This window comes from Parasteatoda tepidariorum, chromosome 5 (assembly GCF_043381705.1).
Source record: "Parasteatoda tepidariorum isolate YZ-2023 chromosome 5, CAS_Ptep_4.0, whole genome shotgun sequence".
Lineage (NCBI taxonomy): Eukaryota > Metazoa > Arthropoda > Arachnida > Araneae > Theridiidae > Parasteatoda > Parasteatoda tepidariorum.
In genome coordinates, this window is record NC_092208.1 from 54,839,671 (window position 1) to 54,867,645 (window position 27,975).

Sequence of the window (27,975 nt, forward strand, 5' to 3'; positions counted from 1 at the left end):
TTTATTTTTTCTAGAACATATTTAGAAACACTATCCTTTATAAAAAAATATATAAATTTTATGTATTAATTAAATTTCGCATATGAATATAGGTTTTTGAAATTTTTGACAATGAGGTTTTTGACATGACGGTTTAAACCGTCAAAAACTGTCACATGTCAAAAACCTGCCAACCCTGCATGGTAGGAATAATTTCTAATGCTACTCAAAATTAGAAAATACGAAAAACTTCTGGAATTTAAAATGTTTGAAGGGACGAGTTTATTTTTTATAATTTCTTAATGAATCACTTTGTATGTTTAATATTCTAAGTATGTGTAAAAATAACTATATGTTCTAGTAAGCTATTTTCTCCACTCTATACTGCTATTTTAAGTGTTTATTTAGGAAAAACCTAATTCCTCAAAATTTATTTAAAAATATTCTATTTTAGTTTTCAAATACATAAAATACTTAATTTGGTCTTTTAGTGGATTTTGTATAGAATTAGGAGCTGCGGCAACAGTACTAATGGCATCAAAAATTGGTCTTCCTATCAGCACAACTCACTGCAAAGTAGGTTCCATTGTATTTGTTGGATGGACTCGATCTAGAGCTGCTGTGGATTGGAAACTTTTCCGCTCAATCATTCTAGCATGGGTTTTAACCTTGCCAGTTTCTGCTGGGTTATCTGCTGCAGCCATGGCCATACTGAAGTCTATAGGTTGAATACACTTTTTATAAAATGTTCATATTTTACAGAAATCTCTTTTTCTACAAAACTTTTTTATGTTGTGCTTGCCACAATATTTGACATTTTAAAGACTTGAATTGATTGAAAATCGTCATAATTTCTGCAAGTTCACAGAAAGATAAAGTGTTCGTTCATGTTTGTTTTTTGTGATTTTATTTGTTGCTTTTTGCTATGAATTTTATTTCCTGCGTTTTGAATCAAAAATTGATTTGCAATTTTATTAAAGTGTAATTGAAATTATACTTTTCTTTCCCATGAAAGTATTTTCTAGTCAAGATTCATTTTTTGAAAAAAACAAAAAAAAAAATGTTGGCCCGGTTAATCTAATGAAAAAATGTGTATTTTCAAATTATCACAATTGTTGTTAAAATGAATATTGTTTTTATCATTAATTTTACATTAGAAAAAAAGTAGAAAAATCAAAGATTTATATGTGATGTATGTGTCTAGCTTTGTCTTGTGTCTCAGTCATTTTTCATTACTACGAATTAGTACTTTAGCTGGTCTGGTCATGTTGCTGCTATAGACAGCATTTTAATCTACTTTTAAGAGCTTGAGTTGCCTTTGTTGATTGTATTTATCTAAAAGAAACTGAATTTGGTCAATGGATTTTATAGATTGAAAGATTTGTAATATATTTTGATGTAATTACAATTTTTCAAGACTTTAGTGTAACAGTGAAACACCGAAACCTTTTTTAATAAAAGAATATAAATGTATTGTTTTGATGTTTTTATTTGTTTTTATCTCTACATAGTACTCAGAAAGGGAAATATTGTACTTAATTTAGTAATGTGTTTCGTATTGACATATTTTTGAGAGGAGAAAAGACGAAAATTTGAATAAAAATGTTAAATAAAACTAAGATAATTGATATGTTATCAAAACTACTTTTTTTTACATCTCCTTCCCACAAATTTTGAAAAATCTCTGCTAAAATTGTTCTCTTGTGCATTTTTTTCCTCAGAAATACATTAAAATTAAAATCAATGATTGAGCATTGTAACAATTAAGATCTATTGATCTTCTACTGATAAATCAATTCTTTTGTAACTTTCCTATCGTTTATCTTTCATGTGTCACGAAACAATGTCATGTCGTATAAAAAATTTGTTTTTCCATGCATGTTTCAACTGTCACGGAGCATTAGATTCTAGTTCTGAACAACATATAATTGCATAATCCCAGACATTAAGGTTTTAAAAAAAATTAAGAGTAAAAAATCCAATGAAACCACAAATTTAAGTTGTAGCTTTTACCCATAATCAGGGCCTGAGACTAATAAGCAAGGTGGGATAAAACCTGTTTATCATAAAAAAATTTTAATATCTTTGCAAAATGAAAGAAATATTTCAGTTAAATACGATCTAAGTTACATATATAGTAGATAATATAAAAGTTTTCATGTACTTAATTTGAAGGAAGGATATGTCGACATGATCTGAGTACTAAGAAGTAAGCGCCGTTAATAAAACTCTCCAGATGAAATTTAAAATCTTAGGATAAAAGAATTTAAAGCTTTGGAGATATAGCGAGATACATATTATAGACGAGATACATATCAAGACATAGATATTAACATTAAGGGGTTCAATTCTGCTCTTCTATCTAAACTATTTGGATCATATATTTTCCAGATTTCAATGACTGCTCATATTTTTAGGATCAAGAATCAAAATTTGTTTAAAAGAAGGTCTGTTTATTCAAACAATGTGTTTTTGTAACTTAAAATATTGCCTCTATATATTGAGTAGAGTATTTAAGATTTAGCCTATGGTAGTGAGTCTCGATGCATCCAAGTCTGATCATTAGAACAAAAGTTATTCAAAGTGCTCACTTTTTTGTGCACTATACAGATCAGAAATTTTTCCAAGCTAATTCAATAATTTAGTTTAAACTACTAAAAGAACAAATTTTTGGCAAAATTTTTAAATCTATAACAACATTTAAATTTTGAAACAAATTTATAAATAAGCTTGATTTAAATTAAATGTTTTTAAAGACTCCCTCCCCCCAAAAAAATAGGTACTTAAGTTCTACAACTTTTTAATTTTTTTTTCTATTTTAAAACTTAATTTTATTTCCTAAGTTATAAAATCTATGATTGAGTTAAACAAATATTGGGGCAACTACAATATTCTACATTTCTAAAAAAAATTTCAGTATTAATATTTGACAAAGATTTAATTAATAGTGAATCTCAGCAATTGAACCATTTTCTATGTTAATAGTCACCTTTAAAAATACATAAACTTTGTTGCATTTCATAAACTAATTGGATATTTCTGCAGTTTTCCTTTTCATCCTACCTCTCTGCTGCTTTATTTTGCAGTGCCAAAGTCATATTTTTTACCCATGTTAAGTCAACGTTTCTTTAAATTCCTCCAAGATTTTTTTTTTTTTTTTTTACTGCAATTAAGATGTAATTAACAAAACATCTTACCAAATGATTAAGTTACATTAATGACCCTTGACTCATCTATTCAAAAACTAATGACTGGTTAAATGCAGATTACTTCACCTGGAGTAGGTAACGACAATCTCCCAGTGACATAAGAATTGTATATTGTTCTTTTTTTCCCTCACTCTCTCTCTTTTTCTTTCATTCCTTTGCATTGAACAAAATTTTTAAAGAAAACGAAACTGTATTAAATTAATCATAAAATGTCACCAAAGTATATTAGTTTTTAATAGAATAAACGGTTAATTTATTTATTTTCTTTTTTTTTAATGATTACATACTTAGATTATGTAATTTTTATTCTACCACCAATGAAAATAGTATAAACAGGTGTATTATTCAAACATGCACTTTAAATTTTATTTAGCGAATTCAATGTATAAGTAACAGGATAAATTTCAATAATTAACTAGTCAGCTGAGAAACCTTATTTTGTTGAAAAATAAATTCTTAAAACATCCCAAAAACTTAAGATTAATGGAATGTTTTAATCATTTTAAAATTTTGTAACGCTTACAAACATATTTTTCGCAAAAATAATCCCTTGGAATTTATAATTACCCAATATTTTTCAATACCTAGAGATTCGAAATTTTTTGAAAAATATGAGATTGTTTATCAGACAGCTATGATTTTAAATTGGTTGGTTTTCAGAACTTATGGTTACAGTCTGAAGCTTTTGTAAAAGTTGGGGAGTCTTCTTAACATTATCAGTTATGGCTTACTCTTCACTGTATTGTACATTATCTCAGATTTCTATAGATTGTTTTTATTATTTAAAAGTGCAACTATATATTTTTTTTCTTTTTTAAAAAATCACTAAAATATATTTTTTAGAAAAAATTTATCACAATCGGTCTCTAAAATCCTCCTAGTTCTATAGATCATCTTAAAATGAAAACAACTAGCTAAGAAAAGATAGCCATTTTTACTAACTCAGACGATTTCAAAGAATTTATTTACTAAACTACCAAAATTTATTCAAAGAAAATGTCAAAATTCGTTGAATGAAAATTTAACTAGAAGAAATGCTTTTCTAAATTTAAGGGAAAGCATGTTGTTTTCAACTAATGAAAGAAAAGATGTTTTAACATCAAAAAGGATATCTGAAGAAGAAAAAGATGTAAAGAATGGTTTGAGGAATAGTAAGCGCTTAAGGTTTTGGTTAACTTTTTTTCTTATTTCCCCACTTTAGTGAAATTCAAAATGGCATATAAAATATATAAAAAAAACTTTTACCCCTTGGTCAACAAAGAGAAGTTTTTAGAATAGCATTTTTTAACAATGCTGCATAAATTTGATTTATTTTAGAAGACAACATAATAGATAAACAAGTGGACAGATTACAAAGGTTTTACTCCCTTATATTATATAGGAAAAATTTCGTTCTTGATAATTGAGGTCAATTAAGACAGGAGGTCAAGTAGATAGGTTTCTTTGTATTTTAAACTTATATTTCATGCATTAAATACTTGTAATACTTGTTTATCAAAAATTTTTATAGTTTAAATTTATTTGATTATGTGTAGGACTGGGCTATAAATCGATATATCGCGACATATCGATTTAACGTCTATATCGGCAAACCGATACAGCGACTTTCATTCCAAGCGATGCATCAGAAATCTGATTTAAGCCGTCGAGTGAAGAAGACGATATAGCGATACACGCAAGGACTTTCTCTTACGTTCCGATGCCAACTCGCGCTGTGGAAGACGATATTGTTTCGTTATGTTGAGACGGCCTTGACTGATGAGCGGTAGAATCAGAATCACTTTTGAGACCTTATATCGTTATATCACATGTTCGTTTTCGCAACTTCGCGATTTGAAATCGTTTCTTGTAGATTATTTTCAATGGGATTAACTTCGTGATCGCCGTCGTAACCTTGTTCTGAACGCAATCTATTATTGAAAAGAATTTATAAAGAAAAGTTTCTTCATTAATTAGGTAAGTTTTTTATTTATTTTCTGACAAAACTTTTTTTATATTTTTAAATGTGAAAATTATCGGAAATCTAATTTAAGGCACCCATAAGGAATTAAATTACAAAGTAAATAAATTTGTTAGGTTATTTTTTTACTTTCTTTTAATTTATTAAAAACCTTTCGGATAAAACTTCTAATAATTTAATGGGCTTCTATTACTGATTTTAAATTTATAAATCTTGAGTTGTTTTTATTTTTAGAAATAAAGTTAAAACAAAACTTATTTTTTGGACATAAGTCAATAAACTTTATTTGTTCAAAAGAATTTGAAAAGTTTGCGAATTTTATTCATTTCTTTTTTTTTTTTTTTTAATTACTACTTCGTTTTATTAGAGAGTAAAATCATTATTTTTTTTTAATTTTCGTTTTATATTATTAGTTAATTAGCTAAATATATTACCGAATATCACAATTCTTTTGTTTTTATTTTTAAGAATTTAATTAAGAAACTTTGCCTTACTTTGTTTTTCGTTCATAATTCGGTCATTATTTAATTTAATTTAATTATTTATATGAAATAATAATAAAAATAGTGTTTAAGAAGCATTTTTTTTCTAAAATTTATTTAGCTCTTTGTTTTAAGCATACAAATAATTTTTTAACGAACTTATTTTTTAAATTTTGTTCCTATGCTGTTAGGTAAATATATTGATAAATTTCACTTTTATTTATTTTTTTATTTTTAAACTAAGAAATCTTTTGTTATTTGCGTGATCATTTTTAGAAAATATAACAAAACTTGTGTTTACTTCTTCATTAAGAATTTGAACATTACGATCGAACTTAATAATTCTGTAATTATTTACGCATAATAGTACAAGCAAATATTGATTTGTTAAAAAAAGTTTCTTTTTTTAAAAAAAAAAAAATATTTTTAACACTTTGTTTTAAGTGTATAATGAATTTCTTAACAAACTTTTTTTTTAATTTTTTAAATTTTCTTTCAATAATTTCAGCTAGATATCTTTATAAAATTCCCTTTTTATTTTTAAACTGAGAAATCTTTCAGAGAACGAAAATTTTAAGAAATTATTACAAATCTTATGTTTACTTTTTAGTTTAAAATTCGAACATTTTTAATTTTAAACTTCGGCTTTTAGTCAATCTAACTTTTATTTTAATTAAAATATATTTTGAAATTTTAAAATCAGCTTTTGTTTAATAACAATATTTTTTTTCATTAAGGGTGTTTTAGGGGTTAACTTGAATTAAGACTGCTTATACTTTATAAACGATAAAGAAGTGCAAATATTTCATTCTGTATCTACACACATTTTTTCAATAAATATTTTAAGTAAGATTTGTACATCTTAGTCAATTTATTTAATATCTTTCTTTAGCAAAACATATATATTTTCAAGTTTATAAATTGATTTAAATCAATATGCGTATGAAGTCTTGATAGAAATCTGACTTTCTGTGCCTTAAAGTAAATGAAATTCAAAAATACTATATCGCGATACATCGCTATATCGCGATGCAAAACTGACGATATATCACGATATATAATTTCTAATATCGCCCAGTCCTAATTATGTGTTTTAATGCATATTTAAAATTTAAACTATTATTAAAAAATTAAAATCTTTTTAAATTAAAAATTTTTATAACGTAAAACTAATACGTTTTGTTATTTAGTACCTGTGATATATTTTAATTATTCAAAAATAACTGGTGTGTCCCTTTTTTAAAAAAAATGGAAGATAAAAAATTTTTTGTGATTTTCTTTCATTTGAAGCAAGTTCAATTCTTTAGTAATAATAATTGAATGAATCAGCTAAAACTGTGGATCCTCTTGGTTACACCACTGGAGGATGATGCATGTTTGTTTTGAAAACTTGATCTTGCTTAATTTCAGTGTCACTGTTTTAATATCTTTATCATCTTATACCAGAACAGGGATTCCTTCAGATTTAAAAAAAAACTCAGGTCTTCTAAATTTCTGGAACTTTTTTTTTGCTTAAAATAGGACCCAATTTAAAGTATTAATTCCTTTTTCAAAGATTTACGAAAAAAGTAAATATTTCATGATAAGAAAAATGAAATAATTTCTTTGCGATAAGTTACATTTAACTGAAATCTTATAACCGCCAAGCAATTTTAACATTTTCATGGTTTGCCTTTGCATATAGCGCAAAGTCTGATTATTTTAATTTAAACTTATATATAATAAGATATTCTAATAACTTTCATTAATATGATTTTACTCCGATACATAAATTGCAAGTTACTTCGATTTCGGGGTTGAGTTAAAAATTATAAAAATAAAAGCGTTTCGTTATATTCACAAAGATGATAGGCTGTCTCTCAAGGATGCCTAAATAATGATTGATTATAAAAAAAAATATTTTTATTGCGATAATGAGCATTTAGCTGGAATCTTATTACCATCAAGCAATTTGGAAAACATTTTTGTGTAAACCAAAATATGACTATTAATGTAAATAAATAAATTCAACAATGCTTCAATATTTACTTAAATAGTGAGCTATTCTGTTTCTCTGCCTTTTATTGAGCATGCGATTAATTGCAGCTTATCAACAAGACTTTTTCGGCTAAAAGGAAATGATTTGTCAGAATTGGATAGGGATATTTTTTCTATAATTTAAATAATCGATCGAGCGTTGGTACCTGACAAACTTATTCATCACGACTTAAACTTTATAAGGTACTTTGTACTTTTATTTACGTAGCACTAGAGCTGTACAATGAGCTGTTGGCGAAGGTCTGGCAAACATCCCTGAGGGTGATCCAGAAATAACATACATAAGTCACATCCCGTTTTACTTGGAGGACACATTCACACACTATCCATCCACAAATCGTAATTTTTATCGGAACATGAGCAAGATCAATCTCCGATGCAGTACCTCCAAAGGTATTGATCTACCATGGTAACTTGGAGGACTTTGTGTTACAGACAGATTTAACATGTACTTACTAGTCACCATTTTGTACACGAGGAGTCTTCTGGCGGTAAGGATAGTACTCTTGGACATAGGCCCAACGCCTTACCATCAAGATTATCTCGGCCTCCCTTAACTCTAATAGGATTCTAAACACGCTTATAAAGAGTTGTGATTGATAGATCCTCTATGTGGTCGAATTCATAATAAATGCTACAAATAATTGTTTTGAGAAAGAAGATATATTTTCAATTTTCGTAGAAATAATTGAACGAATTTATGGGTCCAGCAGTGGACTGATCGTTAAGACACGGTTCCCAGCAGATCACCGTAGTCAAGCATCACTGGCTACGGTCAGTGTGCGGGTGGGTGACCACTTGGATCAGTCTGCGTAGGGACCGAGGGTGTGCGGTATTGGTCCTCGTTAAACTGTGCTACCGTAAAGTGCTCGACTTCGCGCGCAGGTCGTCGGGCTACCGAAGCGGGGTGCCATTCCCTCCGCAGAGGATCAAAATTGTAATGGCATGTCTTCGGATCATCCTCCGGGATGTTTCCCAGACCGTCGCCAATAGCCCATTGTGCAGCTCTAGTGCGACGTAAATTAACAACAACAACGAATTTATGGCACTATTGCTAATTTTTTTCCGCAAAAGATTGTGTTATTTCAGCAATTTAAATTAAAATGATTATAAAACAACAATAGTAAATTATTTAAATTAAAAAAGTTTTAGTTTTGTTTTTAACATAAGTTCTGAATACCGGAACTGAACGAAATCGAAACTTAATTGAGCCTAATCTGAATGATCCCCGGTTTTAAAGCATTCAATGTGCAATCAATCTACTTCATACAATATATAAACATCTTTAAGCAAAATAAGGAAATAATGTATTGGTTTTCAGAAATAAAAAAATTTCAGAATTCAGATTAAACAACATTTTGATGATCAACACTAATTACGCGCAATGCTTATGTTCCGAGGGAATGTCGGAAAATAGTACCTCTAAAGATGCAAGCGCTACTTTTTAAGTGTAAAATCTGATTAATTTAAGGAGCATTCTAGCTGCATGTGATTTACGCATTTTTGATAGGTCTGAATTAGTCCTATCATTCAATCAATTTTTAGATCATGTGACGTAATTCGTTTCAATCACGTGCTCTTTTGTTTTCATCCGGTTTCATTTTTGAACAAGTACTTTGTTTGAAATCATAAAACAGATAATGACTTATCTGATTGCTATTTCATAATTAAACATCTTTTTCGATAAGTTTAAGAGTTTTCACGTGATCCATTGTTTTATTAGCATATCTGTTTCTTAAAGAGTTAAAACTAGTTTGACAATCAATTTTAATCTAACATATTGTTTGTAATTCAAAAGATAAATCTAGCAGACTGATAGTTTTATTTTTAGCGAGTTCAGTACAACTGGATTTTTCAACTATCTACAGCATGCAGTATGTGTTTATGTTATTTTTTAAACATTTTATTTTCTTTCTTTCTAAAATAAAAGTACTAATTGATCTCATTTAATTAGGTACCTAAAATTTTTCTTATTGTTTGCTGTGATTTTTGCTTCGGCAACTGCTCATCCAGATGAAGTGACTGATTTACCTGGTTTAAATTTCACAATAAATTACAAACATTACTCTGGATATCTAAATGCTACTTCTGGGCGACATTTGCATTATTGGTAAGCATGTCTATTATTAGTTTCTCCACCAAATACAAAGGTAATAAAAATCGTATTTTTAATTTTTTTTTTAAAGAAAGTAATAAAATCCCCTTTTCCTTCCTCCAAAAAAACTAAGCCACAAAAAACGAGTTCTTTAAAAAATAGCCTTTGTTTTATCCAAAAGATTTTTTTTCTACGAAAAAACATTTGATTTTTTCCCAAAGAAAACACTAATGCTATATTTCCACAAATATACTTCACTCTAAAGTATAAGTGTGTATATATTTAGAAAGTGATTGGATATCTACTATCTATTCATAGTAGCCTCAATCTATTGTAGTCCCTGATTATATTATTCAAAATTCCATATTTGATATTTATTTTAGATGATCTGCTATTATAGAGATGATAAATGTATCTTCAATTCTCTTAAACATTTAAATTCTATACCTTTATTAAAGACCTTAAGGCTGAACATAGTTAAGTTACTGATATAGCTCTGCCTAGCCAAGATAATTGAATGAAAAACTTTCCACTACCTGTGTCAATTTAAATAAATTTTTCTGTAAACAATGTAACTTTTGTAAAATAAGTTTCTTTAAAAATATCATACTATTTGTATACATAATATTATTTGTATATATAATATAAAAATATATTACTATTGTATACTTTGTTCATCAATAAAAAAAGTCTTTTTTTTTTTTTCTTTCTAAAAAAAAAAAGAACGAAAACATGGGCAAAATTATGGGTTTTTAAAATTTTTTTATTATTATAATTTTTTTTGATACAACTCGATTTCGCTCAACCTTGATCATTAATTTATGACAGTACTTGTTTTTATAGTCAAAATGAAAACATATAATTTAATGTTAATCAATTTTTTAGTAAATTTAATAGAGAAGAAATAAAATTCAAAGATAAATAATAAAATAAAGTAGCTCTCCTTCATAATGTTGAATATAATTTTAGGCTTTAATAATGTCGAATGTAATTTGAGGTTATCAGTAAAATCAGTATTTTATTTTTTATCTCATTTTTTAAAAAAATATAAGTTTTGCTTAAGTCACAACTTTTTTAGGAAGTCTTCTACTCCTATGATGAGGATGATTTCTTGCATTAAATTTAAGCTGGAATCAATAATAATAAAATAAAAATCAAGAATTTTAGTTTTTTATGTTTTTGAAATCTAAAACAATTCTAAATATTAGTTCAACATCATTCAATAATTATTCAAAAAAAAAAAAAAAAAAAAGAANAAAAAAAATCTGAAATATTCTTTAAAACTAAAATTATTTTGCATTCATGAAGCACAATATAATTATAATTTTGTGTTAAGACATTTTGTTAATATGTTTATTGTAACAAATTGAATGATTGCCTTGTTGAGATTTAAAAAATTAATCTACTGTGCATGGAAAAAAGGTATTTTAACTTAAACTTAGGAATATAGAATGTATGACACATTAAGAAGTAAAAAATTAATCTACTGTATTTAAAAAAAAATTTTTTTTTTTACTTAGGAATATAGAATATATGGCACATAAGGAAGTAAAAAATTTTTATTGTAATAAAATAAATGATTGTTTAGATTTAAAAAAATTAATCTAATGTACTTGAAAAAAAATATTTTTACTTAAGAGTATAGAATGTATGACACATAAAGAAGTAAAAAATGAGGAATAATTTTAACTTGTTAGAAATTCCTGATCTCTATAGATTACTGGATTGTTGATATGAGAAGACATTCTAAACGGTGAAAGATAAACTAATTGAACTAAAATGTTGGAGCCATTTCCAATTTGAAGTTGGAGATTTCTAAAAGAGCCACACTCAAGGAGCAAAAACAGTCGCATTTGGCTCGCAAGTCATGGTTTGCCGACCACTGCACTAGTTCATTAGTTTTTAACCCTATCCAACCGTTTGCCTATATATTCTGATTATTTGCTCTAACTTGGAATATTCTTCTCTTACTCCACCTGAGTTTATAAAACTCAGGTGGAGTAATACTTCAGTTTGTAAAATTAATAATACTTTAGTATGTAAAATTAATTAAAGTAGGAAAGTTTTAGTTCGTAATTACTTATGCTAATTTTAATGTATCCCTTCCCAAATGGACAATACTTGTCTTAGGTTAGATCAGCTGTACAAAATTGTTTTGTTTATACTGTTATTAAAAAGTCTGCTTATTTTAAACTGTTTGTAACTTATAGGTTTGTTGAAAGCCAAAATTCACCTTCTACTGATCCATTATTGTTGTGGTTAAATGGTGGCCCTGGTTGTAGTTCTCTAGATGGGTTTTTGAGTGAACTTGGTCCTCTTCATGTGCAAGATGATGGAAAAACACTCTACGACAATCCTTATTCTTGGAATAAAGTGAGAATTTCAGTATAAAAATTACTTAACGAACTATGGTTAATGACTTGAGTAATCAATAAATGTTAATAACAGAAAAGGAGATATTAAATTAATTAAATGATTACTAACAAACTAAGAGGTATATGATCTTTTTAAAATTGTTATGAATTTAAAAGATAAGTATAGATTTTCGGTCTTTTGTTATCCATGAAATATGTAAAAAAATGATAGTAGTGATTTACAAAATGTGAATTTCTTTATATGCAGATAGCAAATGTGTTGTTTTTGGAGGCACCAGCTGGAGTTGGTTTTTCTTATGCTGATAATAAAAAGTATGACACTGATGATGATACAACTTCCTATGACAATTATGTAGCACTTCAGAATTTCTTTGAAAAATTTCCTCAATTTAAAAGTAATGACTTTTATATTACCGGTGAGAGTTATGGAGGCATTTATATTCCCACTCTTTCTGTAAGAGTACTAACTGGTCCTGCCAAAATAAACTTCAAAGTAAGTATGTCTAATGTTTTAATTTTTATTAATTCTAAATTTATCTAAGTCTGCTATGCTGATTATTTTTTTTTATCAATTCTTCAAAATCAGAAAAAAATGTTCTTTATTGTTTTATGTCAATGTGAGCAAAAAAAAAAAAAAAAAAATTTCTTTATAAATTTTAAGATTTATTTGACATAACTATAATACTTCAACAAATTTAATTTAGGATTAATATTTTTTATTTATTTTTAAGAAGAAATGTCTTTTTTTTTTTTTTTTTACATAAATGGAATTCTTTACTTATTTCTCCCCTTTATTTCCTAATTGAATAAAATATTTTTATTTGCGCCATTCCTCTTGCCCAAACTTAGTCTTCATTCTTGGTCTTTGACATCACTGCTATTGTATTATATACTTGTATTTAAGATTTTAATTTATCGCTGTGAAAAAAATACCTTTTTTTTCCCAGGGCTTTGCTATTGGAAATGGATATCTAAATGCACAAAATTTAACTAATTCAATTGTGTTTTTTGCTTACAATCATGGTTTAGTTGGAACTGAGTAAGTTGAGCAGCTTAATTATTGTCTAATATTAATTTTTTTCTCATATTCAGACGTGCCAACTCTCCCGCATTTTGCGGGAGTCTCCCGAATTTTGAGTTATTCTCCCGCCCTCCGGAATTGATTTGAAAAACTCCCGAATTTTACTGCGATCGACGGCCAAACTCAAAATTACCTAATTTTTCCGCGAGTGCGAAGGTAAGTTTTTCNATATTTAATAAATTTTTTACTTAAAATTCCTTAGAAGTGCCAAATGTTGCATACCATGCACCTTTTTTTACCCCTCCTGAAATCTCCTGAATTCTTGTTAGGGAAACTCCTGAATGTTAATTTTGCTAGGTTGGCACGTCTGCATATTACTTATTATACTGCTATTGAGGAGAGTATTTTCTTATTATAGATTTACTTGCTTAGATAATATATAAGTAAAATGTGATACACTAAGCTTTTCATATTCATTTAGCTATTCATATTTATCAATTAAATAAGCTGATAAACTTATTAAATCTATGAATTTTATGTTTACTAGTTTTTAACATAATGTATTAAATGAGTTTTACTACCATTATTAAATTTTCTTTTTAGAGTATGGAGCAATTTGGAAACATATTGTTGTGGTGGTGTTGCATCAATAAACACTTGTAATTTCTATGAAAATCTTTCATCTAAGTGCCAAGCTGCTGTAAGTTATTTAATTTGCTTGAAGATAAATTTTAATAGTTATAAATGAAAATAAGCTTTTCATTAAAAATTGTTTAAAATACAGAATGGTATTCATTTTAAAATAAAAATAAAATATTTCTTTCCCTACATTGCCTTAGTCATGGTAAATGATAATTTTGCAGTGTAAGTCATGGTTAACTATTTTCTTGTTATTTTTTTTAATAGAGTAAACATATTTAACTTAACATTTATTAAATTTAAACATATTTGTTAAAATAATATTTTCAACTGTCAAAATCTACCTTGCCAAACCTGTTTTAAAAAAAAGTTTCTGCTGAGTTATTCTTTTTCATTGAAAAAAGAGGAACTAGTTTGCTATGTCAGATCAATTAGGCTCTATTCAAATCACTCTGGGGGTAAATAAAAGATTTTTGATCCTGAGGAACATAAAATTGTTAGTAATTTCGTTTCAGTTTAGTTGAGAATACCTGTTTTTGTGCTATACATCTGTTAATTTTATCAGTTCTTCTCCGAAGTAAAATTAGCCTGGCATTTTCAGGATCAATATCTATTTTTCTTAAAATATACTAAAGAAATTTTAAACACTCAAATTTAAAAATAATTTTCTTTTAATTATTAAATTAATTATTTAATTATCGTTTTAAATTCTATTTCGTGAAAATTTCCTCAATAGGAATTGTAATTAATCTAATTTAAATTATAATAATTATATATATATTTTTTTAACTAAGGTGAATGATGTCTCTGTGATTGTTGGTAACTCAGGGTTGAATGTTTATAACTTATATGCTGATTGTGCTCATTCTGAAAGTACTGGTAGTGGAGCATCAAGATATTCTGTTGACAAAAGAAACCTTCAAAGACTCCTAAGCAAATCTTTAAATGTAAGTAAATTTTTATTTATATTTTACTGACAAACATTTGTTTATATTTTATGGGAAATATTTGATTTTGGTTTATTCAATATTAAAACAATGCACGTTTTCCCAAATATTTTGTGCTTTTGCATTTTTATTTTTTCCTGGCATTGGTATATAAGAAAAAAAAAATCTTCAGATCTGGTATAGAAAACTCAAAATTTTTAACTCTGAACTTTTTTTAAGTAGATTTTTACCTAATGCTAATAAAATAAAAAAAGTTAAAAATGAAATATTTTCATTGAGAATAAAATATTTATCTTATCTCTATGATTAAGACATACAATGACAATTTTTAAACACATGTTCTTCTCAATTTATACTTATATATATATATATATATATATTTTTTTTTTTTTTCAACTGAAAAACAGGGTTGAAAAATCTTGGTTTTCATGGTGCCTAATAATTTGTAACTGGTGCTTAAATGATTTCTGTCTCTTTAAAATATTTCTCAAACTAAAAAATTTGAATATTTTGCCCCTGTTTCAAACTAATTGTTTTCTTTCTTATTTTATGTGCAAAATTTAGAGGTATGTTTCTATATAGTTTGCTATAACCATACGTAACTGATTATCACATAATAATTAACTAATTGTTGTTATCAGATCTTAGCTTTTTCTCATAACTAAATCTAATACTTTTTTTGTGTCTTTTTTTATTGTGTTTCATATTTTTTAATCTGTGTTTCAAACTCAGAGACTGAAAAGTTTTACCCCTGTTTTTAAGTATGGTGAAATCATATGTTACAGACACTGCCACTAAACAAACGCCTTTCCTTACAGACATCTTTTTAAATTCCTAATGAATCCCCTATGAATAAACCATCATGTATTCTCTCGTAAAACGGTCACTCTCGTAACCAGATGCAAATTGTAATGTATGGCCTGAAACAACCTCTGTTATTACACAATTTCTGTTATCTTAACAATTTCTGTTTTAAAGTCCATAAATATATAATTTTTTCCAAAATTTTTAAACCATGCAAATTTTTGCCTTATCGATAACTAAAAATATTGCTAAGCTATTTCACTATTAGAGAACTAATTTTTCACCTATCTTTGCAAAGAAAGGAGGGAAAATTATGATGCTCAGGTGAAATATTTTGGACAGCTGCATCTTTCGTCTGTATGATATAGACTATGAGACCCCTTCAAATTGAAATGATGCATTAAATGCTCTCAATTCTTCTTCCCTACTAAAAATTCATATCTTCTTCTAATCAATTTTACCCCTACATTAAATACAGCTGGGATAAAAAAAGAGAATTAATGTATACATTTGCAGTTAATTTATTAAATATATTTTGTGCAGGATATACAAGATGATCCACCTTGTACTGATTCTTCTAATTTAAGGAAATTTTTAAATCAGCCATCTGTTCGCAAAGCTCTTCACATACCAACATTTGTTCAAGATTGGGATATATGCAGGTTAGTTTTATTGACTGTTTATTTATTTCAGGCTTCAAGGGGATTTTTTATATTATTTTAGACAATTTTAATATTTTTATTTTAGGGTTAGGCAAAAAAAAATATTAAATTGTTAAGTATTTCATTCATATTAAAAATTTTCAGTATATGAATCTCCATGTAGGACTTACCTCCTTTGTTTGACTTCAAAGTGGATTTTTTTTCTTTGTATAGTCTGTGTGCAAGCCAGTCTCTGAATCTACACTTGTTGAAAATAAAATTTGAATTTTTAAATATCAATGAATTAAAAAAATTTATGAAATGAACAAATTTTTTTGAATAAGAAATTATTTTACTATAATTATTGAACAATTAATTATTTTAAAATATTTTTATAGTATTTTATGTATTCAGAAATAAGCAAGGATAATTTTTTTTGGGCAGGAAACTATGAATTATAATTGCAACAAAAAAGAAAGAGAGAGAGAAATACAAGTTATTTTTAGTGCTGGCTGTATTCATAAAAATGAGTATGAGTACTAGAGCTTACTAAAGGATTAAAATTTTTTTTTGTTGGGTCCTTCAACATTTGCTCATTTAGTGCTTCTATTTCTTTTTTACTCATCCAATAAAGTAGACTTCAAGATATAGACAAAAGATGTATTTGATTTAACATCACATACAGTGTACCACAAGTAGGTTTGTTACTTAACACTCCCAGGAAATAAGCACTAATGAAGTATTAGTCTAAATGTGGAGTTATCATAAGACCAAGCAATGAGTGGGAGAGAAAGAATGGAATTTGTGATAATGAACATAAGCAATATTCACAAGACAAAAAAAATATGTCAAGGAACTGAATGTGAAATTTCAAATTAATTGATTGTTAGTAGGACTGAACGACATAAGAAATTTCATGCTGTTATATCAATTATCATTATGATGTCTTAGACATCACAGTATAGCTATGTAACATAAGTTCTAATATTGTTTCTTTTTAATGAAAACTACACAATCATAAAAACTTATAACAAAAGTAAATGTTAATTATAAAAAATGCTTTTATGTCATTGTTTAAATTTTTTAATAAAAATGATGGACTGGAGACCGAATTTTAAAAGTAAAAACAAGTATAAGCTTTATTTAAAAAATTTTTTTTCAAATTAGAAATTTTTTTCGATTTAATGGTTTAAAAATAATAATAGACTTCTATCAAAATATTTTGCTTCTATTTGTTATAATTTTTTTTTTAAAAAAAAGATGAGTACAAAACAAACAAAAGTAATTGTACACTTAACTATAACAAAGACGAAGTTTTAAATTATTTTGGAGAAAAAACATGCTTTTGAAACAGTGCTAACTATTTTTTTTATGTATTTATTTAAAATAATGAAGTTGTATTGACTAATGGCCAAATTCTATATGTAATAAATGTAAGTTTTGTTTTATTTATTTATTTAATTATCCTTTTCTTTTTAAATATAATTGACTTTAGATTTATTAGTTTAAAAATAATACTGAATTTCTATCAAAATATTTAACTTACATGTACCAAAAGAAAATTTAAAAATAATAAAATTAATAGTTAACAAGCAAATTCATTATAACAAAGTATAAATTATTTAAATATAAAATACTCCTATTAAATTGTATCCCTTTAAAATAAAAAAATGTTAAAAAATACAAAGCAATTAATTTGAAAATTTTTTCAATACATATATTTTTGCAAAATACATTGAGTTCAGAATGAAATAATGCACATCAATCGCAAAGTAACAGAAGTCCTACTAAAAGCAATCTACAAAAAACGTTAAATCCTAAAAAACAATTGACTAAATAATTATTTGTCAATTGTAAAAACAATTGATGAATTAGGTAGCAGTAATCTAGCTAAAAATATTTTGCACGAAACGTTCCATCCATGTTGAAGGAAGATAAAAAATTGCACAGCTATTGCAAAGTAACAGAAGACCCACTAAAAACAATCTTCAAGAAACATTGTAAATCAAAAAAAAATTTTTGCAAAAAGAAACAATGCCTGGCATTCTACAGCATAATGCTAATCTCTGCACGAAACCATGATTTCCGATTAAATTCGTTCTTGCTATTCAATATCACAAAAAAATCATTGTTTTCATAGCGAAACAGTTTGTCAAAATCAGCATCATCTTTATAGCTAGAGGAAAATAAAATCTTCGTCACCGTAGGCAAGGATCCCTTATTGTTAATCTTATATCGTTAGTTTACATCACAAGCATCTTTGTAAATAGGCGAATTAAATCACAGTTTCGATGCATCGAGAGAAATGAAAGCCATTACATTGGCGAGTCGATGTATGCATTAAATCAACATATTACGATGTATAGCCTAGTCCTGATTGCTTGTAAGGTTGATCATTTATCAAAATATATCTGATAATGAGTACTAATGTAACTCCTTATAAACCATTATTTTATGTTTCCTTAGTTCTCCAATTGGTAGCATAATCTGGACTTGGTACCCCAAATTTCTGAAGACCCTGTTTATTTTAAATTAGGTTTATGCATTTTCTTAAAAAAAAAAAAAGCATATATCTTACTTTAAACTAAAAGAACTTGTAAGAGATCTTTTTTTTCTTCTTTCTTTAATCAAAACTTTTCTGTAAACCTTCTATTTCTTTAAAATCAAAAGATAAGCATTTTTTTATGGCTATGAGGAATAGCTATTGCTGAAGAAAATAAAATATATTTTCTTGAAAAATTATTGCAAATGCTTTCTTCACAAAGAATTTGATAAAAATCTGTTTTTTTTTTTTTTTTTTAAATTGAAATTTGAAAGACTAAAGATAAAGCTTTTTTCATTGTGGAGTAAGAAAAACACAAACTATTTTCGACCAAGAAGAAAACATGACTAGGGTACTTTTCTCCTGGTGTAAGGCTGTAAGGAAAAAAATTGCACGTGCAACTTACAGTCGACTGAAAAAAAAAATCCATATATTCAGTTAATATATTTTCTTTGTGTGATAAAATGTGTAGCCAAGTACATAGATTGTAGCATGCTCTTTAAAATTTAATATTGAAAAAAATGTTTTTCTTCTTTAAAAAAAGATTATTGGCTTAGCACGTAACCAATGTTTTAACATGAAAATTAGCAAATTTTCATGCAAATAAATTTTCCAGTTTTTTTCTTTTGTAAAAAATGATTTAAAAAGATAACTTGGTTTGTTAAAATTTTTCATTAAATCTTATAAAGTAAAATAATAATAAAAGAAATAATTATTTTGTCAGAAGTCGTTACATTCAGTGACTATCACAGTAAATCTGGAATATAGAGTTCCTTAATATTAAATCATGTGATTAAAAAAACTATTTTACATTGATTAAAATATGCACAAATTTTTTTTATCTAATTTAATGACTAAAATATCAAACTCGAACCAAAATTAAAATTTAACTTTATATTAAAAAAAATTCATTTACCTTAGCTTATACCTATCTTCTGTGTTAAACCTTGATCAGGGTACTTTTTTTCTTTCGTTTCGCAACTTTATTGCATTTGTTATTTCGTAACTTGCCTTTGCTTAAAATTTAATATGAAGTGACATCAATTTATAAGATCAATTGAAATTTTTTTAAACATAATTATTAAAATTGCATTTTAATTGATCTTACAAATAATACAAGCTTCAGATTAAAAACAGCTATTGTGCTTTTTAGGGTTAAGTTAACATCTGTCATATTTTTATATAGTGAGAAATTAAATCAAAAGTTATACAGGTCGCTTATTTTCTTTTAACTGTTCACTTTCTGATGTTTTCTTACTATATATAGTTTCTCAATATTTAACTAAAATTGAGAAAGTAATAGAGTAATGTGTTATTTCAGTCTTGATGTTGAAATTGGATACCAAAGAATATATAACACTATGGTTCCACAAATGTTGAAGTTAATTGGATCTGGAAAACTTAGAGGACTCATTTATAATGGTGATGTTGATATGGCATGCAACTTTTTAGGCGATGAATGGTTTGCTAATGAATTGGGATTAAAGGTAATGTTAACACAAATTTATTTAATAACCAATAAACTCTTAAGGTAATTCCCAATATTTAATTTTTTTAAACATTTTAAATCAATTATGTTAGATACTATAAAGTCACTCAACCATATGTTGATTTAAATAAATTACAAATAGCTGTTTTATTACAATCTAGATAGTTTGATGTTAAGTTTCCTTGGAAAATATTTAAATTGAAAAATTAACTGTATGATAAACATATTAGAAACAGGTTTATCGTGTTGTTAGTTTCTCAGCTAGGAACTTCTGAAATTTTTCTGACTCTTTTTCTCTGTTCATTTTGAAATAAAAAACTGTAAAGACTGATATTTGATTTTGTGGCTCCGTCTGGTTAGTAACTAAAATAAACTGGTGGTGTACTATTTATAAAATAAGATTAGAATGGTTTGTTTCTCTATAGCGTTGGATATTTATTATTTCTTTTCTACTGTATTAGTATTTTTTGTTTATATATCATTTTAGTATTTAAAAAAAAAAAAAAAATGTACATTTACAGAGTAGAAATTGTGCTAAATACACACAAATTAAATAGCAAGCATAAAGTTATTAAACTATATACTCAACATTATTTTATTACACTTTATTTGTCCCACATTCATATATGTATGTGTATGAATGTGGGCAGACGAATAGCAATATTTCACTTAAATGTTTGACATTGAGACCAAAGACTGACCAGAGTGCCATCTATTGAGAAAAAAGAAATGTATTTTTGCCATCCGTGGATATTAAAAGTTAGGTTTTTTTCTCTCCATACAGTTCAATCATTGTCACCCTTTAGAATGTTATTCATCTTGTTATACACACATAAATGAATTTCTACTAAATGTAGTTTTAGTCTTATTCTATTTCATTTTATGCATGTTAAATAAACTTTTAATTTGATATAATCAAATCAAAATTAAATACTATTTGTAAATTATTTGACTTATTTCATGGCTATATTGTGAATAAAAGTGATTTTCATGTTTGATAATCTTTTTTTCTCTGAAGGTTTCAAAGAATTATACACCTTGGAAATATAATGATCAAATAGCTGGTTTTGTAAAGTATTATAAGAATCTGTCTTACTTAACTATCAAGGTAATTTTTTTATTCCTATCCAACTAACATAAAGTGACTATTTGACCAGGACAAAAATTCAGCACTTTCAGACTAGAATTTTTTCAGATTAAAATAAATTTTTTCCTTCTTTTTTATATAATATGAAATGGTATCATCAATATTTTCATATATGAATTTCTAATGCTACTATACTTTTAATTGTTTAGCAAAATATGTTTTATTTTTCTCTGATATAAGTGGCATTTTTATGTGTAAGAGATTTTAAATGTACTAACAAAATATTTTACATATTTTTGCTATAATAGAGAGAAGAAATTAAATTTCATGATATAAAAAAAGTTATAAAATCATTACAATAAAAATATTTTTTTTTCAGTATTCCTTATGATTATATTTTATGTTGAGACGTAACAGGTAGATGTGTTTTGGAACTTATTTTTAAAAAAGGTCAAATGTAAACAATAATTTATTTTAAATAACTAAATATTAGCTGTTATATATATGCAAATTTTTCTTGCAATTAATGAAAAAAATTGGAAGTTGTTATGGAGAAATATTCAAAGGAGGACATTGGCCCACATTGCACTGTTCAGCTAACTATGATGATTACGTAGCGAAATAATTTGTGTTCAGATATTTTTAAGCAGTTTAAAAATCATAGTAGTCTTGTTTAAGATTTGTGCCACTTTAAAGGAACATTTTTTCTTCCTTTAATTTTTTATTAAATTTATTTTAATAATATAAATTAAACAAATGTCTTTGTTTTTTGATTACAACTTAATTGTTAATATCACTTTTATTGAAAAAATACTGTGCGTGTACTGTTGTAGTGTATTAATAACTGAAAATGTTGGGAATTGGTATTGCCACTTTTTTTCCCCCACGGCTTTTAACATGCTAACAGTTGTACCAGCCATTAGCAGAAAAACAAAAACTATTAAACAACTTGATAGATTTGCAATTTTAAGCTTAATTAAAAAAAATAGGATAACATTTTATTTCACTTATTTTATGTGTGTGACAATATTAATTCAAAACAAAATGGTTTTCAGTACAGTGTAAATAATTTTTTGCAAAAACTTAGTTTAGAATGCTAAATAGGTTATCACATAAATCAATCCCTAATTTTAATTACACCTGATATATCAGAAATTTGCTAAGTCAAACGCTGAAAAAACTTACATATAAAATTTTCTAAAATTAAAAAATTATGAAGTCTAGAAAATTGTCTCAAGTTTAAACTCTTACAAAAACAGGACATTTCCGTGCTTATCTGTAACAAAATGTGGATTCAAATGTTATTGTAAAATCTTTTAATAGAGTAGAATTTTTTTGAGTGACTGCAGATGAGGATGATGCAGAATCCATTGCGGAGTGGGATTCGTACGACAGCACTGCTGTCATTGAATCCGACGCAGATGTTCTGGAGTCTAAATTTGAAGCTTCATGTTAACTTTTAAAAGTTTTGATTGCATAATATTTTTAGAAATGCTTTTGAATATAAGGTCAAAGCTTCACAAGCACTTGCTCAAAGGGCCAATTATACATTTTGAGGTTTCCTCAAAACTTTTCAACCAGGGTTGGCAAGATTTTGCCACAGGTGAAAAAAAACCATGGTAAATACCGGTAAAAACTGTCCTGGCAAAAACCTATATTTTCCAAGATGAGTGGACAAAAACACATTTTTGATACAAAATTATTCCTAAAATTGAAATATATACTATAAATATAAACAATTACAAAAAAATTAACAAAATTATTATTCCATAATTAAATCATAATGTAATAATATATCCTTTTAGTAGTTTAAAACATTATTGATTGGAAAATTTGTGATTATTCTCTTTTTTCCAGTGAAATGAACTTATTTTAAATTAATGTAACTATAATTTAAAGCATAAAATATCTATCAACATGTGTAGTTAATTATTGTACAAATAATAATTTTTTATAATAAATAATAATATTATACAAATAATAATATTTATTTATTTGTAAAAAAACATTTATTTTAGGATTCTAAAATGAAAAGAGATCAAAAACTTTCAATCTTTTGAAAATTATTACCCTTATATTAATTATTAATATGTTAAAATTTTTTTTTCTTCATGTAATGTATCAAAATTATTATTCCTTATGATTGATTTAAATTTGTTTCAAGTATTTTGTAATAATATTTAATCAGCAATTTAGATAATTTGGATTATGCCGGTTTTTACCAGTTTTTTGCCACTGTCCTGGCAAAAACACCAACCCTGTGTTAGTAATGTGTTCAACACAACAATTATAAACAAAGTTTAAATTATACATGTGATATAATATGCAAAATGTTTGAGAGTTAACTAAACAATAAGTCTATACTATACTTGTTAATCAAAAACATATAACAGTCTGGATAAAGAAGTAAATACATTGATTTTTTATTAGTAAAGTCTATTAGTTTTTTATTAGTATATTTACACAAAAAAATGTGAAAAAAATTATAGTTTTGTTTATTTTATTCTTCTGTAATGTCTATGTAATTAAATTATATTATATTTTAGGGTTCTGGACACATGGTTCCACAAGACAAACCTGGACCAGCTTTCCACATGATATCAAATTTCCTCAGTAACAAACCATTTTAACAATTTTGAATTTATTTGTTGTGGTATGTATTTCTTTTTAATAAAATTGAAAACAGAGCATTAAATTACTTGAATGATATTTTAACTGAAATTTTTATATACTAACAAAAAATTATAAACTTTTAGCTTACTTTATCACTGATCATTTAATATCTCTCATAGTAAAAATTGTCTTTAAAATTTTTAATTAAATGCCTAATCCTGTTTATTTTTAAATTAATTCCATCGATCTAGGTTCTGATGTGGTTATGACAGACTGCTTACAAGAAGTATTAAGATATTTTAAATAAAAATAAGGTTAGATGAAATAATGTGAATTTTACAGTTGTAAATAGACAACTTACTCCAATGTTATTTTTAGTATAGCTGTACTACTATATATACATATTTGTTCTCTACTAAGAGGATTTTATTTTTTTAGATTCCTAAAAATACTGGAAACGGAGCTGTGATTTATTATTTTTTACATATTGTTACTTTTGTAATATAAGATTCATTAAAGAATTTAACAATGCGAAATCTCTGCTTTGTGACTTTCTGTATAGGGTTTATTACACTAAATGAAAAATATAGGTCATTAAAGGTTTGAAAAAGAAAATGCTAATGAAAAGAAAAAAAAATCTAATTGTAGTAGCTAAGAGTATTTTTTAAGCATTAACTAGGATTTCGACGTTATCCAAATTCAATTTATACCTTCAGAAAAAAATGTGCTGTAGTAGACAATTTATCAAAATCTTCATGCCAAATTTTCTGTCGTATTTCCCTTATCTAAGAGTGAGTTTAGTTAGCTTGATGTATCCAAGGTTGCATTGGCAAAAATGTGGTAAATGTCTCAGCAATTTTTAATACTGATAAAGATCTTTTAAATTAGACAATTTTCATAGCCAGTGTTCCTACATTTAAATATCAATTAGCTGTAAAGGGAAAAAAAAGCAACAAAGTTAACAGGTTAAGTAATTGAAAAAACTACATGTTCTATACTTTTCTTTATTTATGTATAAATGCCATTTTCCATTGTTACACATACCTACAAAGATTCTTCATCAAAAGCGAAGCTTTGGGCTCAGTAAAAAAAAAAAATTTACAAGTAAATAAATGAAAATACAGACAAAACACACACAATAAGAACATTTTTTTCAAAATTAAATAAATGCTCCAATGATTCATTATTGGCATTTCAAACAGTTTTTTTTGTTGCTATATACAGTGCCTTAATTCAATATTCAAATTGCACAGATTTCTTTGGAAAATATATCTGCATCAATTACTTACAAGGACTGATTTGATAATTTTCAAAATTATTGTGAAGAGTGAAAGTAAAAATTATTTGACCTTTAATACAGTTCATAATATAATTAATGAATATTTGACTAGATAGGAAAGAGACGTAAACAGATAAAAGAATTTTATAAATATTTTTCATCCAAGTCTCACAATTTAGATTGGTTTCAAACATAAAAGCAAAGTGAAACTCTTATTTTTATGTACATTTCTTTTAAAACAGTTGAAAATAATTTTAAATTCATTTTTATTTCAATTGAAAGAACTTAAATAACTATTTCCTAAATCTATTAAAATGGAAGGAAATTAGATGCGATTTTTGTGCTTTGATAATACAATAAATCTGATATGCAGTACATAAGCTCATATTTAGACATAAAGATTTTGAAGTAAATAAATCAAATTGTGATTTTTTTTTCAAATTTAATTTTGCTATATTTGTGACGTTCAGTACTGAAATTCAAAAATTGGTAATCTAGTAAGCTTCACAATATTGTAAAATGATTAATAATTCTTAATACGAAGTTATTTGATCAGAAAATAAATATCAACATACAATATATATCCAAATTTAAAATGTATTAGTTTAAACATAAAAATAAGATAAACCTCATGCAGTAAACTGATTGAACCGCAATATTTTGAAATAGTATGGTATGACACGCATTTGATTTTAGTAGAAAAAATAATTATTTGGAACAATACTTTTATAATTTACAAAAAACTTCAGTCATCGACACATCCCTATATGCTATTATTTATTCTGTTTCAAATTAAACAAAAATAAACGTTTTTATTAAGGAATAAGATATTTAAATAAATTCTGGTTTTCAAAGATTTTCTTTTGCCAATCTTAAAGAATGAATACTTAAAATGACCATAATACAAAATTAGGTATTTAATAAAAGAATTTTTTATGTCACATTTAAATGAAAATCGTTTGAAAAAATTAAGAAGAATGATTAAAAACAAGTGTTTGACTGACGCAGAATTTTAAACCACACACTTGAATCGTTTTTAGCCTAAAAAACAGACCTGAACACCTTCTATTGTGTTACAGCTACCCTGTTTACAATATAAATGTATCATCAGTTTTAAAGAAAAATAGTAATGAACTAAAATGTCAAACTTAAAGATGCCAACATTTAAAAAGTTTTTTTTTTTTTTTTTTTTTTTTAATGAATGGGATTTTGTACACTTTACTATTTTGTAAAACAAGATTTGAATTCTGATACAGCTGAGTCCACAAATTTGAGCTAAAGCAATTTGAAGCACCATTCATCAAAATGGCTAACCTTACCAAAATAAGAAACAGAACACATTTTCCAAAACCAAGGACATAGCATTATAAATGAAAAATTAAATAAAAATAAGTCAATACAAATTGAATTAATCTTTTAGCTATACTTCTTATATCTCAAAATGTACAAATATGCTTAAAAGAATAAAATATTCAACATTCTTTTTTTTTATTTTTAAAAGAGTCAAAAGAGTTATTTTAAAAAGCAATCAATACTTTTACTGAAAATAAGGAGTTTTCTTTTTTATTTAACAATCAATAAGCTCTCCAAATCTCACAATCTTTTTCTCTTTTTTATTCATTTCTTTTAAAAGCTGAATGAAGACTTATTCATTTTCTTCAAATTATGCTCTATTTATTTAAAATTGATTAATTTTAGAGGAGTCTTTCTTTCAAATAATAATAACAGAAAAATAAAAAAAATCTGGAGATTTTAATACAGAAGTTTGGCACGTTTGCCTCGTGTATATTTTGGAGGAAAAAAAAGAAAAAAAGAAGGGAAGCAATTGCTTACACTTAACATTTTGTAAACCAAGTGAATACACGATATTTTATCTTAATAATGATTATTTTAATATAGTTTTGTAACGTCATTGAATCAATTGTATCATATAAAGCATCAATGAGCAAAATATCACAATAAAAAGAAAGTTTATCAATTAGAATATTCCACAAATATCTATTATTATATAATCAAAATTGTTTACTCTAGAAAATAAAGGCAATATCTGAAATCAAGGTTTGGTAAACTACATGAATATCTTTTAAAAAAAAAATATAATTGGAAGCATGTATGCATTAAAGGATCACAAAAAAACTTAACAGGAAGTGATGGACATTTAAGATAATATCATGAAATCACAAAAGGAAGTCATCAATAGATATTGCCTAGGTATATTTCCTATGAATCCATATAACTTATATTATAGAGTTGTAAAAACAATATATTTCCTTCATTAATACATTACTTCACATTCTGCAATATTTTTAAAAGGAGCAAAATAAAACAAAGGAACAAAGTAATTAGGAAATAAATTCTACCAAGTGTCAGTTATATTAACTCAGATGGCAGGGAACATATTACAAATAAAATATGTTTTGGAGTGGATGTGTAAAGATTCTAATCTAATTGTTAGCTATGCTAAATTCATACCAGAAAAAAAAATATGCAAACATTTTTGAAGTGCATACTTTATCAAGAAAACAAATATTTGAGCATGTTAAGATTTGATTGTGATGCAAAATTTATATTTCAAAATGCAATAAGCTAAATTAATTAATCAATCCATAAAAAAATAAATATTAAAATAAATCCCAGTTTAGAAATTGGAAAATGAATTTTAATAGTTGGCATCTCTGCAATATTTTATAACTTAAAAGTACAATTTATTATCAATAAAATAAATTTTATAATCAATATATATATATAAAATTGTTTGAACTGTACAAGCAGACAC

The 27,975-nt window shown here is 26.1% G+C and overlaps 2 protein-coding genes across 7 annotated transcripts in view; both read left to right on the plus strand.

Moving 5' to 3' along the window:
* The window catches only part of LOC107456885 (sodium-dependent phosphate transporter 1-A), a 92,805-nt gene extending 91,353 nt beyond the window's left edge, over nt 1-1,452 (plus strand). For all 6 annotated transcript variants that reach the window (XM_016074884.3, XM_071181463.1, XM_071181464.1 and 3 more), the window contains one exon: nt 471-1,452. In XM_016074884.3, coding sequence (XP_015930370.1) covers nt 471-708 — 238 coding nt within the window. In that variant the 3' untranslated portion in view covers nt 709-1,452. The remainder of the gene's footprint in view (nt 1-470) is intronic.
* A 7,739-nt stretch (nt 1,453-9,191) lies between these two features.
* LOC107456912 (lysosomal protective protein) lies at nt 9,192-24,456 on the plus strand. The gene is made up of 12 exons (XM_043044364.2): nt 9,192-9,541; nt 9,622-9,777; nt 11,973-12,135; nt 12,385-12,630; nt 13,085-13,176; nt 13,762-13,858; nt 14,592-14,744; nt 16,092-16,210; nt 20,053-20,218; nt 21,239-21,328; nt 23,854-23,960; nt 24,359-24,456. Exons 1-11 carry the CDS (start codon nt 9,537-9,539, stop codon nt 23,935-23,937), a joined length of 1,371 nt encoding a protein of 456 aa, XP_042900298.1. The 5' UTR covers nt 9,192-9,536; the 3' UTR covers nt 23,938-23,960; nt 24,359-24,456.
* The last annotated feature ends 3,519 nt before the right edge of the window (nt 24,457-27,975 follow it).

Bases quoted from the DNA above. Each gene is read 5' to 3' on its own strand.
- LOC107456912 (XM_043044364.2), top strand. The intron at 9,778-11,972 runs GTAAGCATGTCT...TGTAACTTATAG, and splicing joins GGGCGACATTTGCATTATTG to GTTTGTTGAAAGCCAAAATT. The intron at 14,745-16,091 runs GTAAGTAAATTT...TATTTTGTGCAG, and splicing joins TCCTAAGCAAATCTTTAAAT to GATATACAAGATGATCCACC.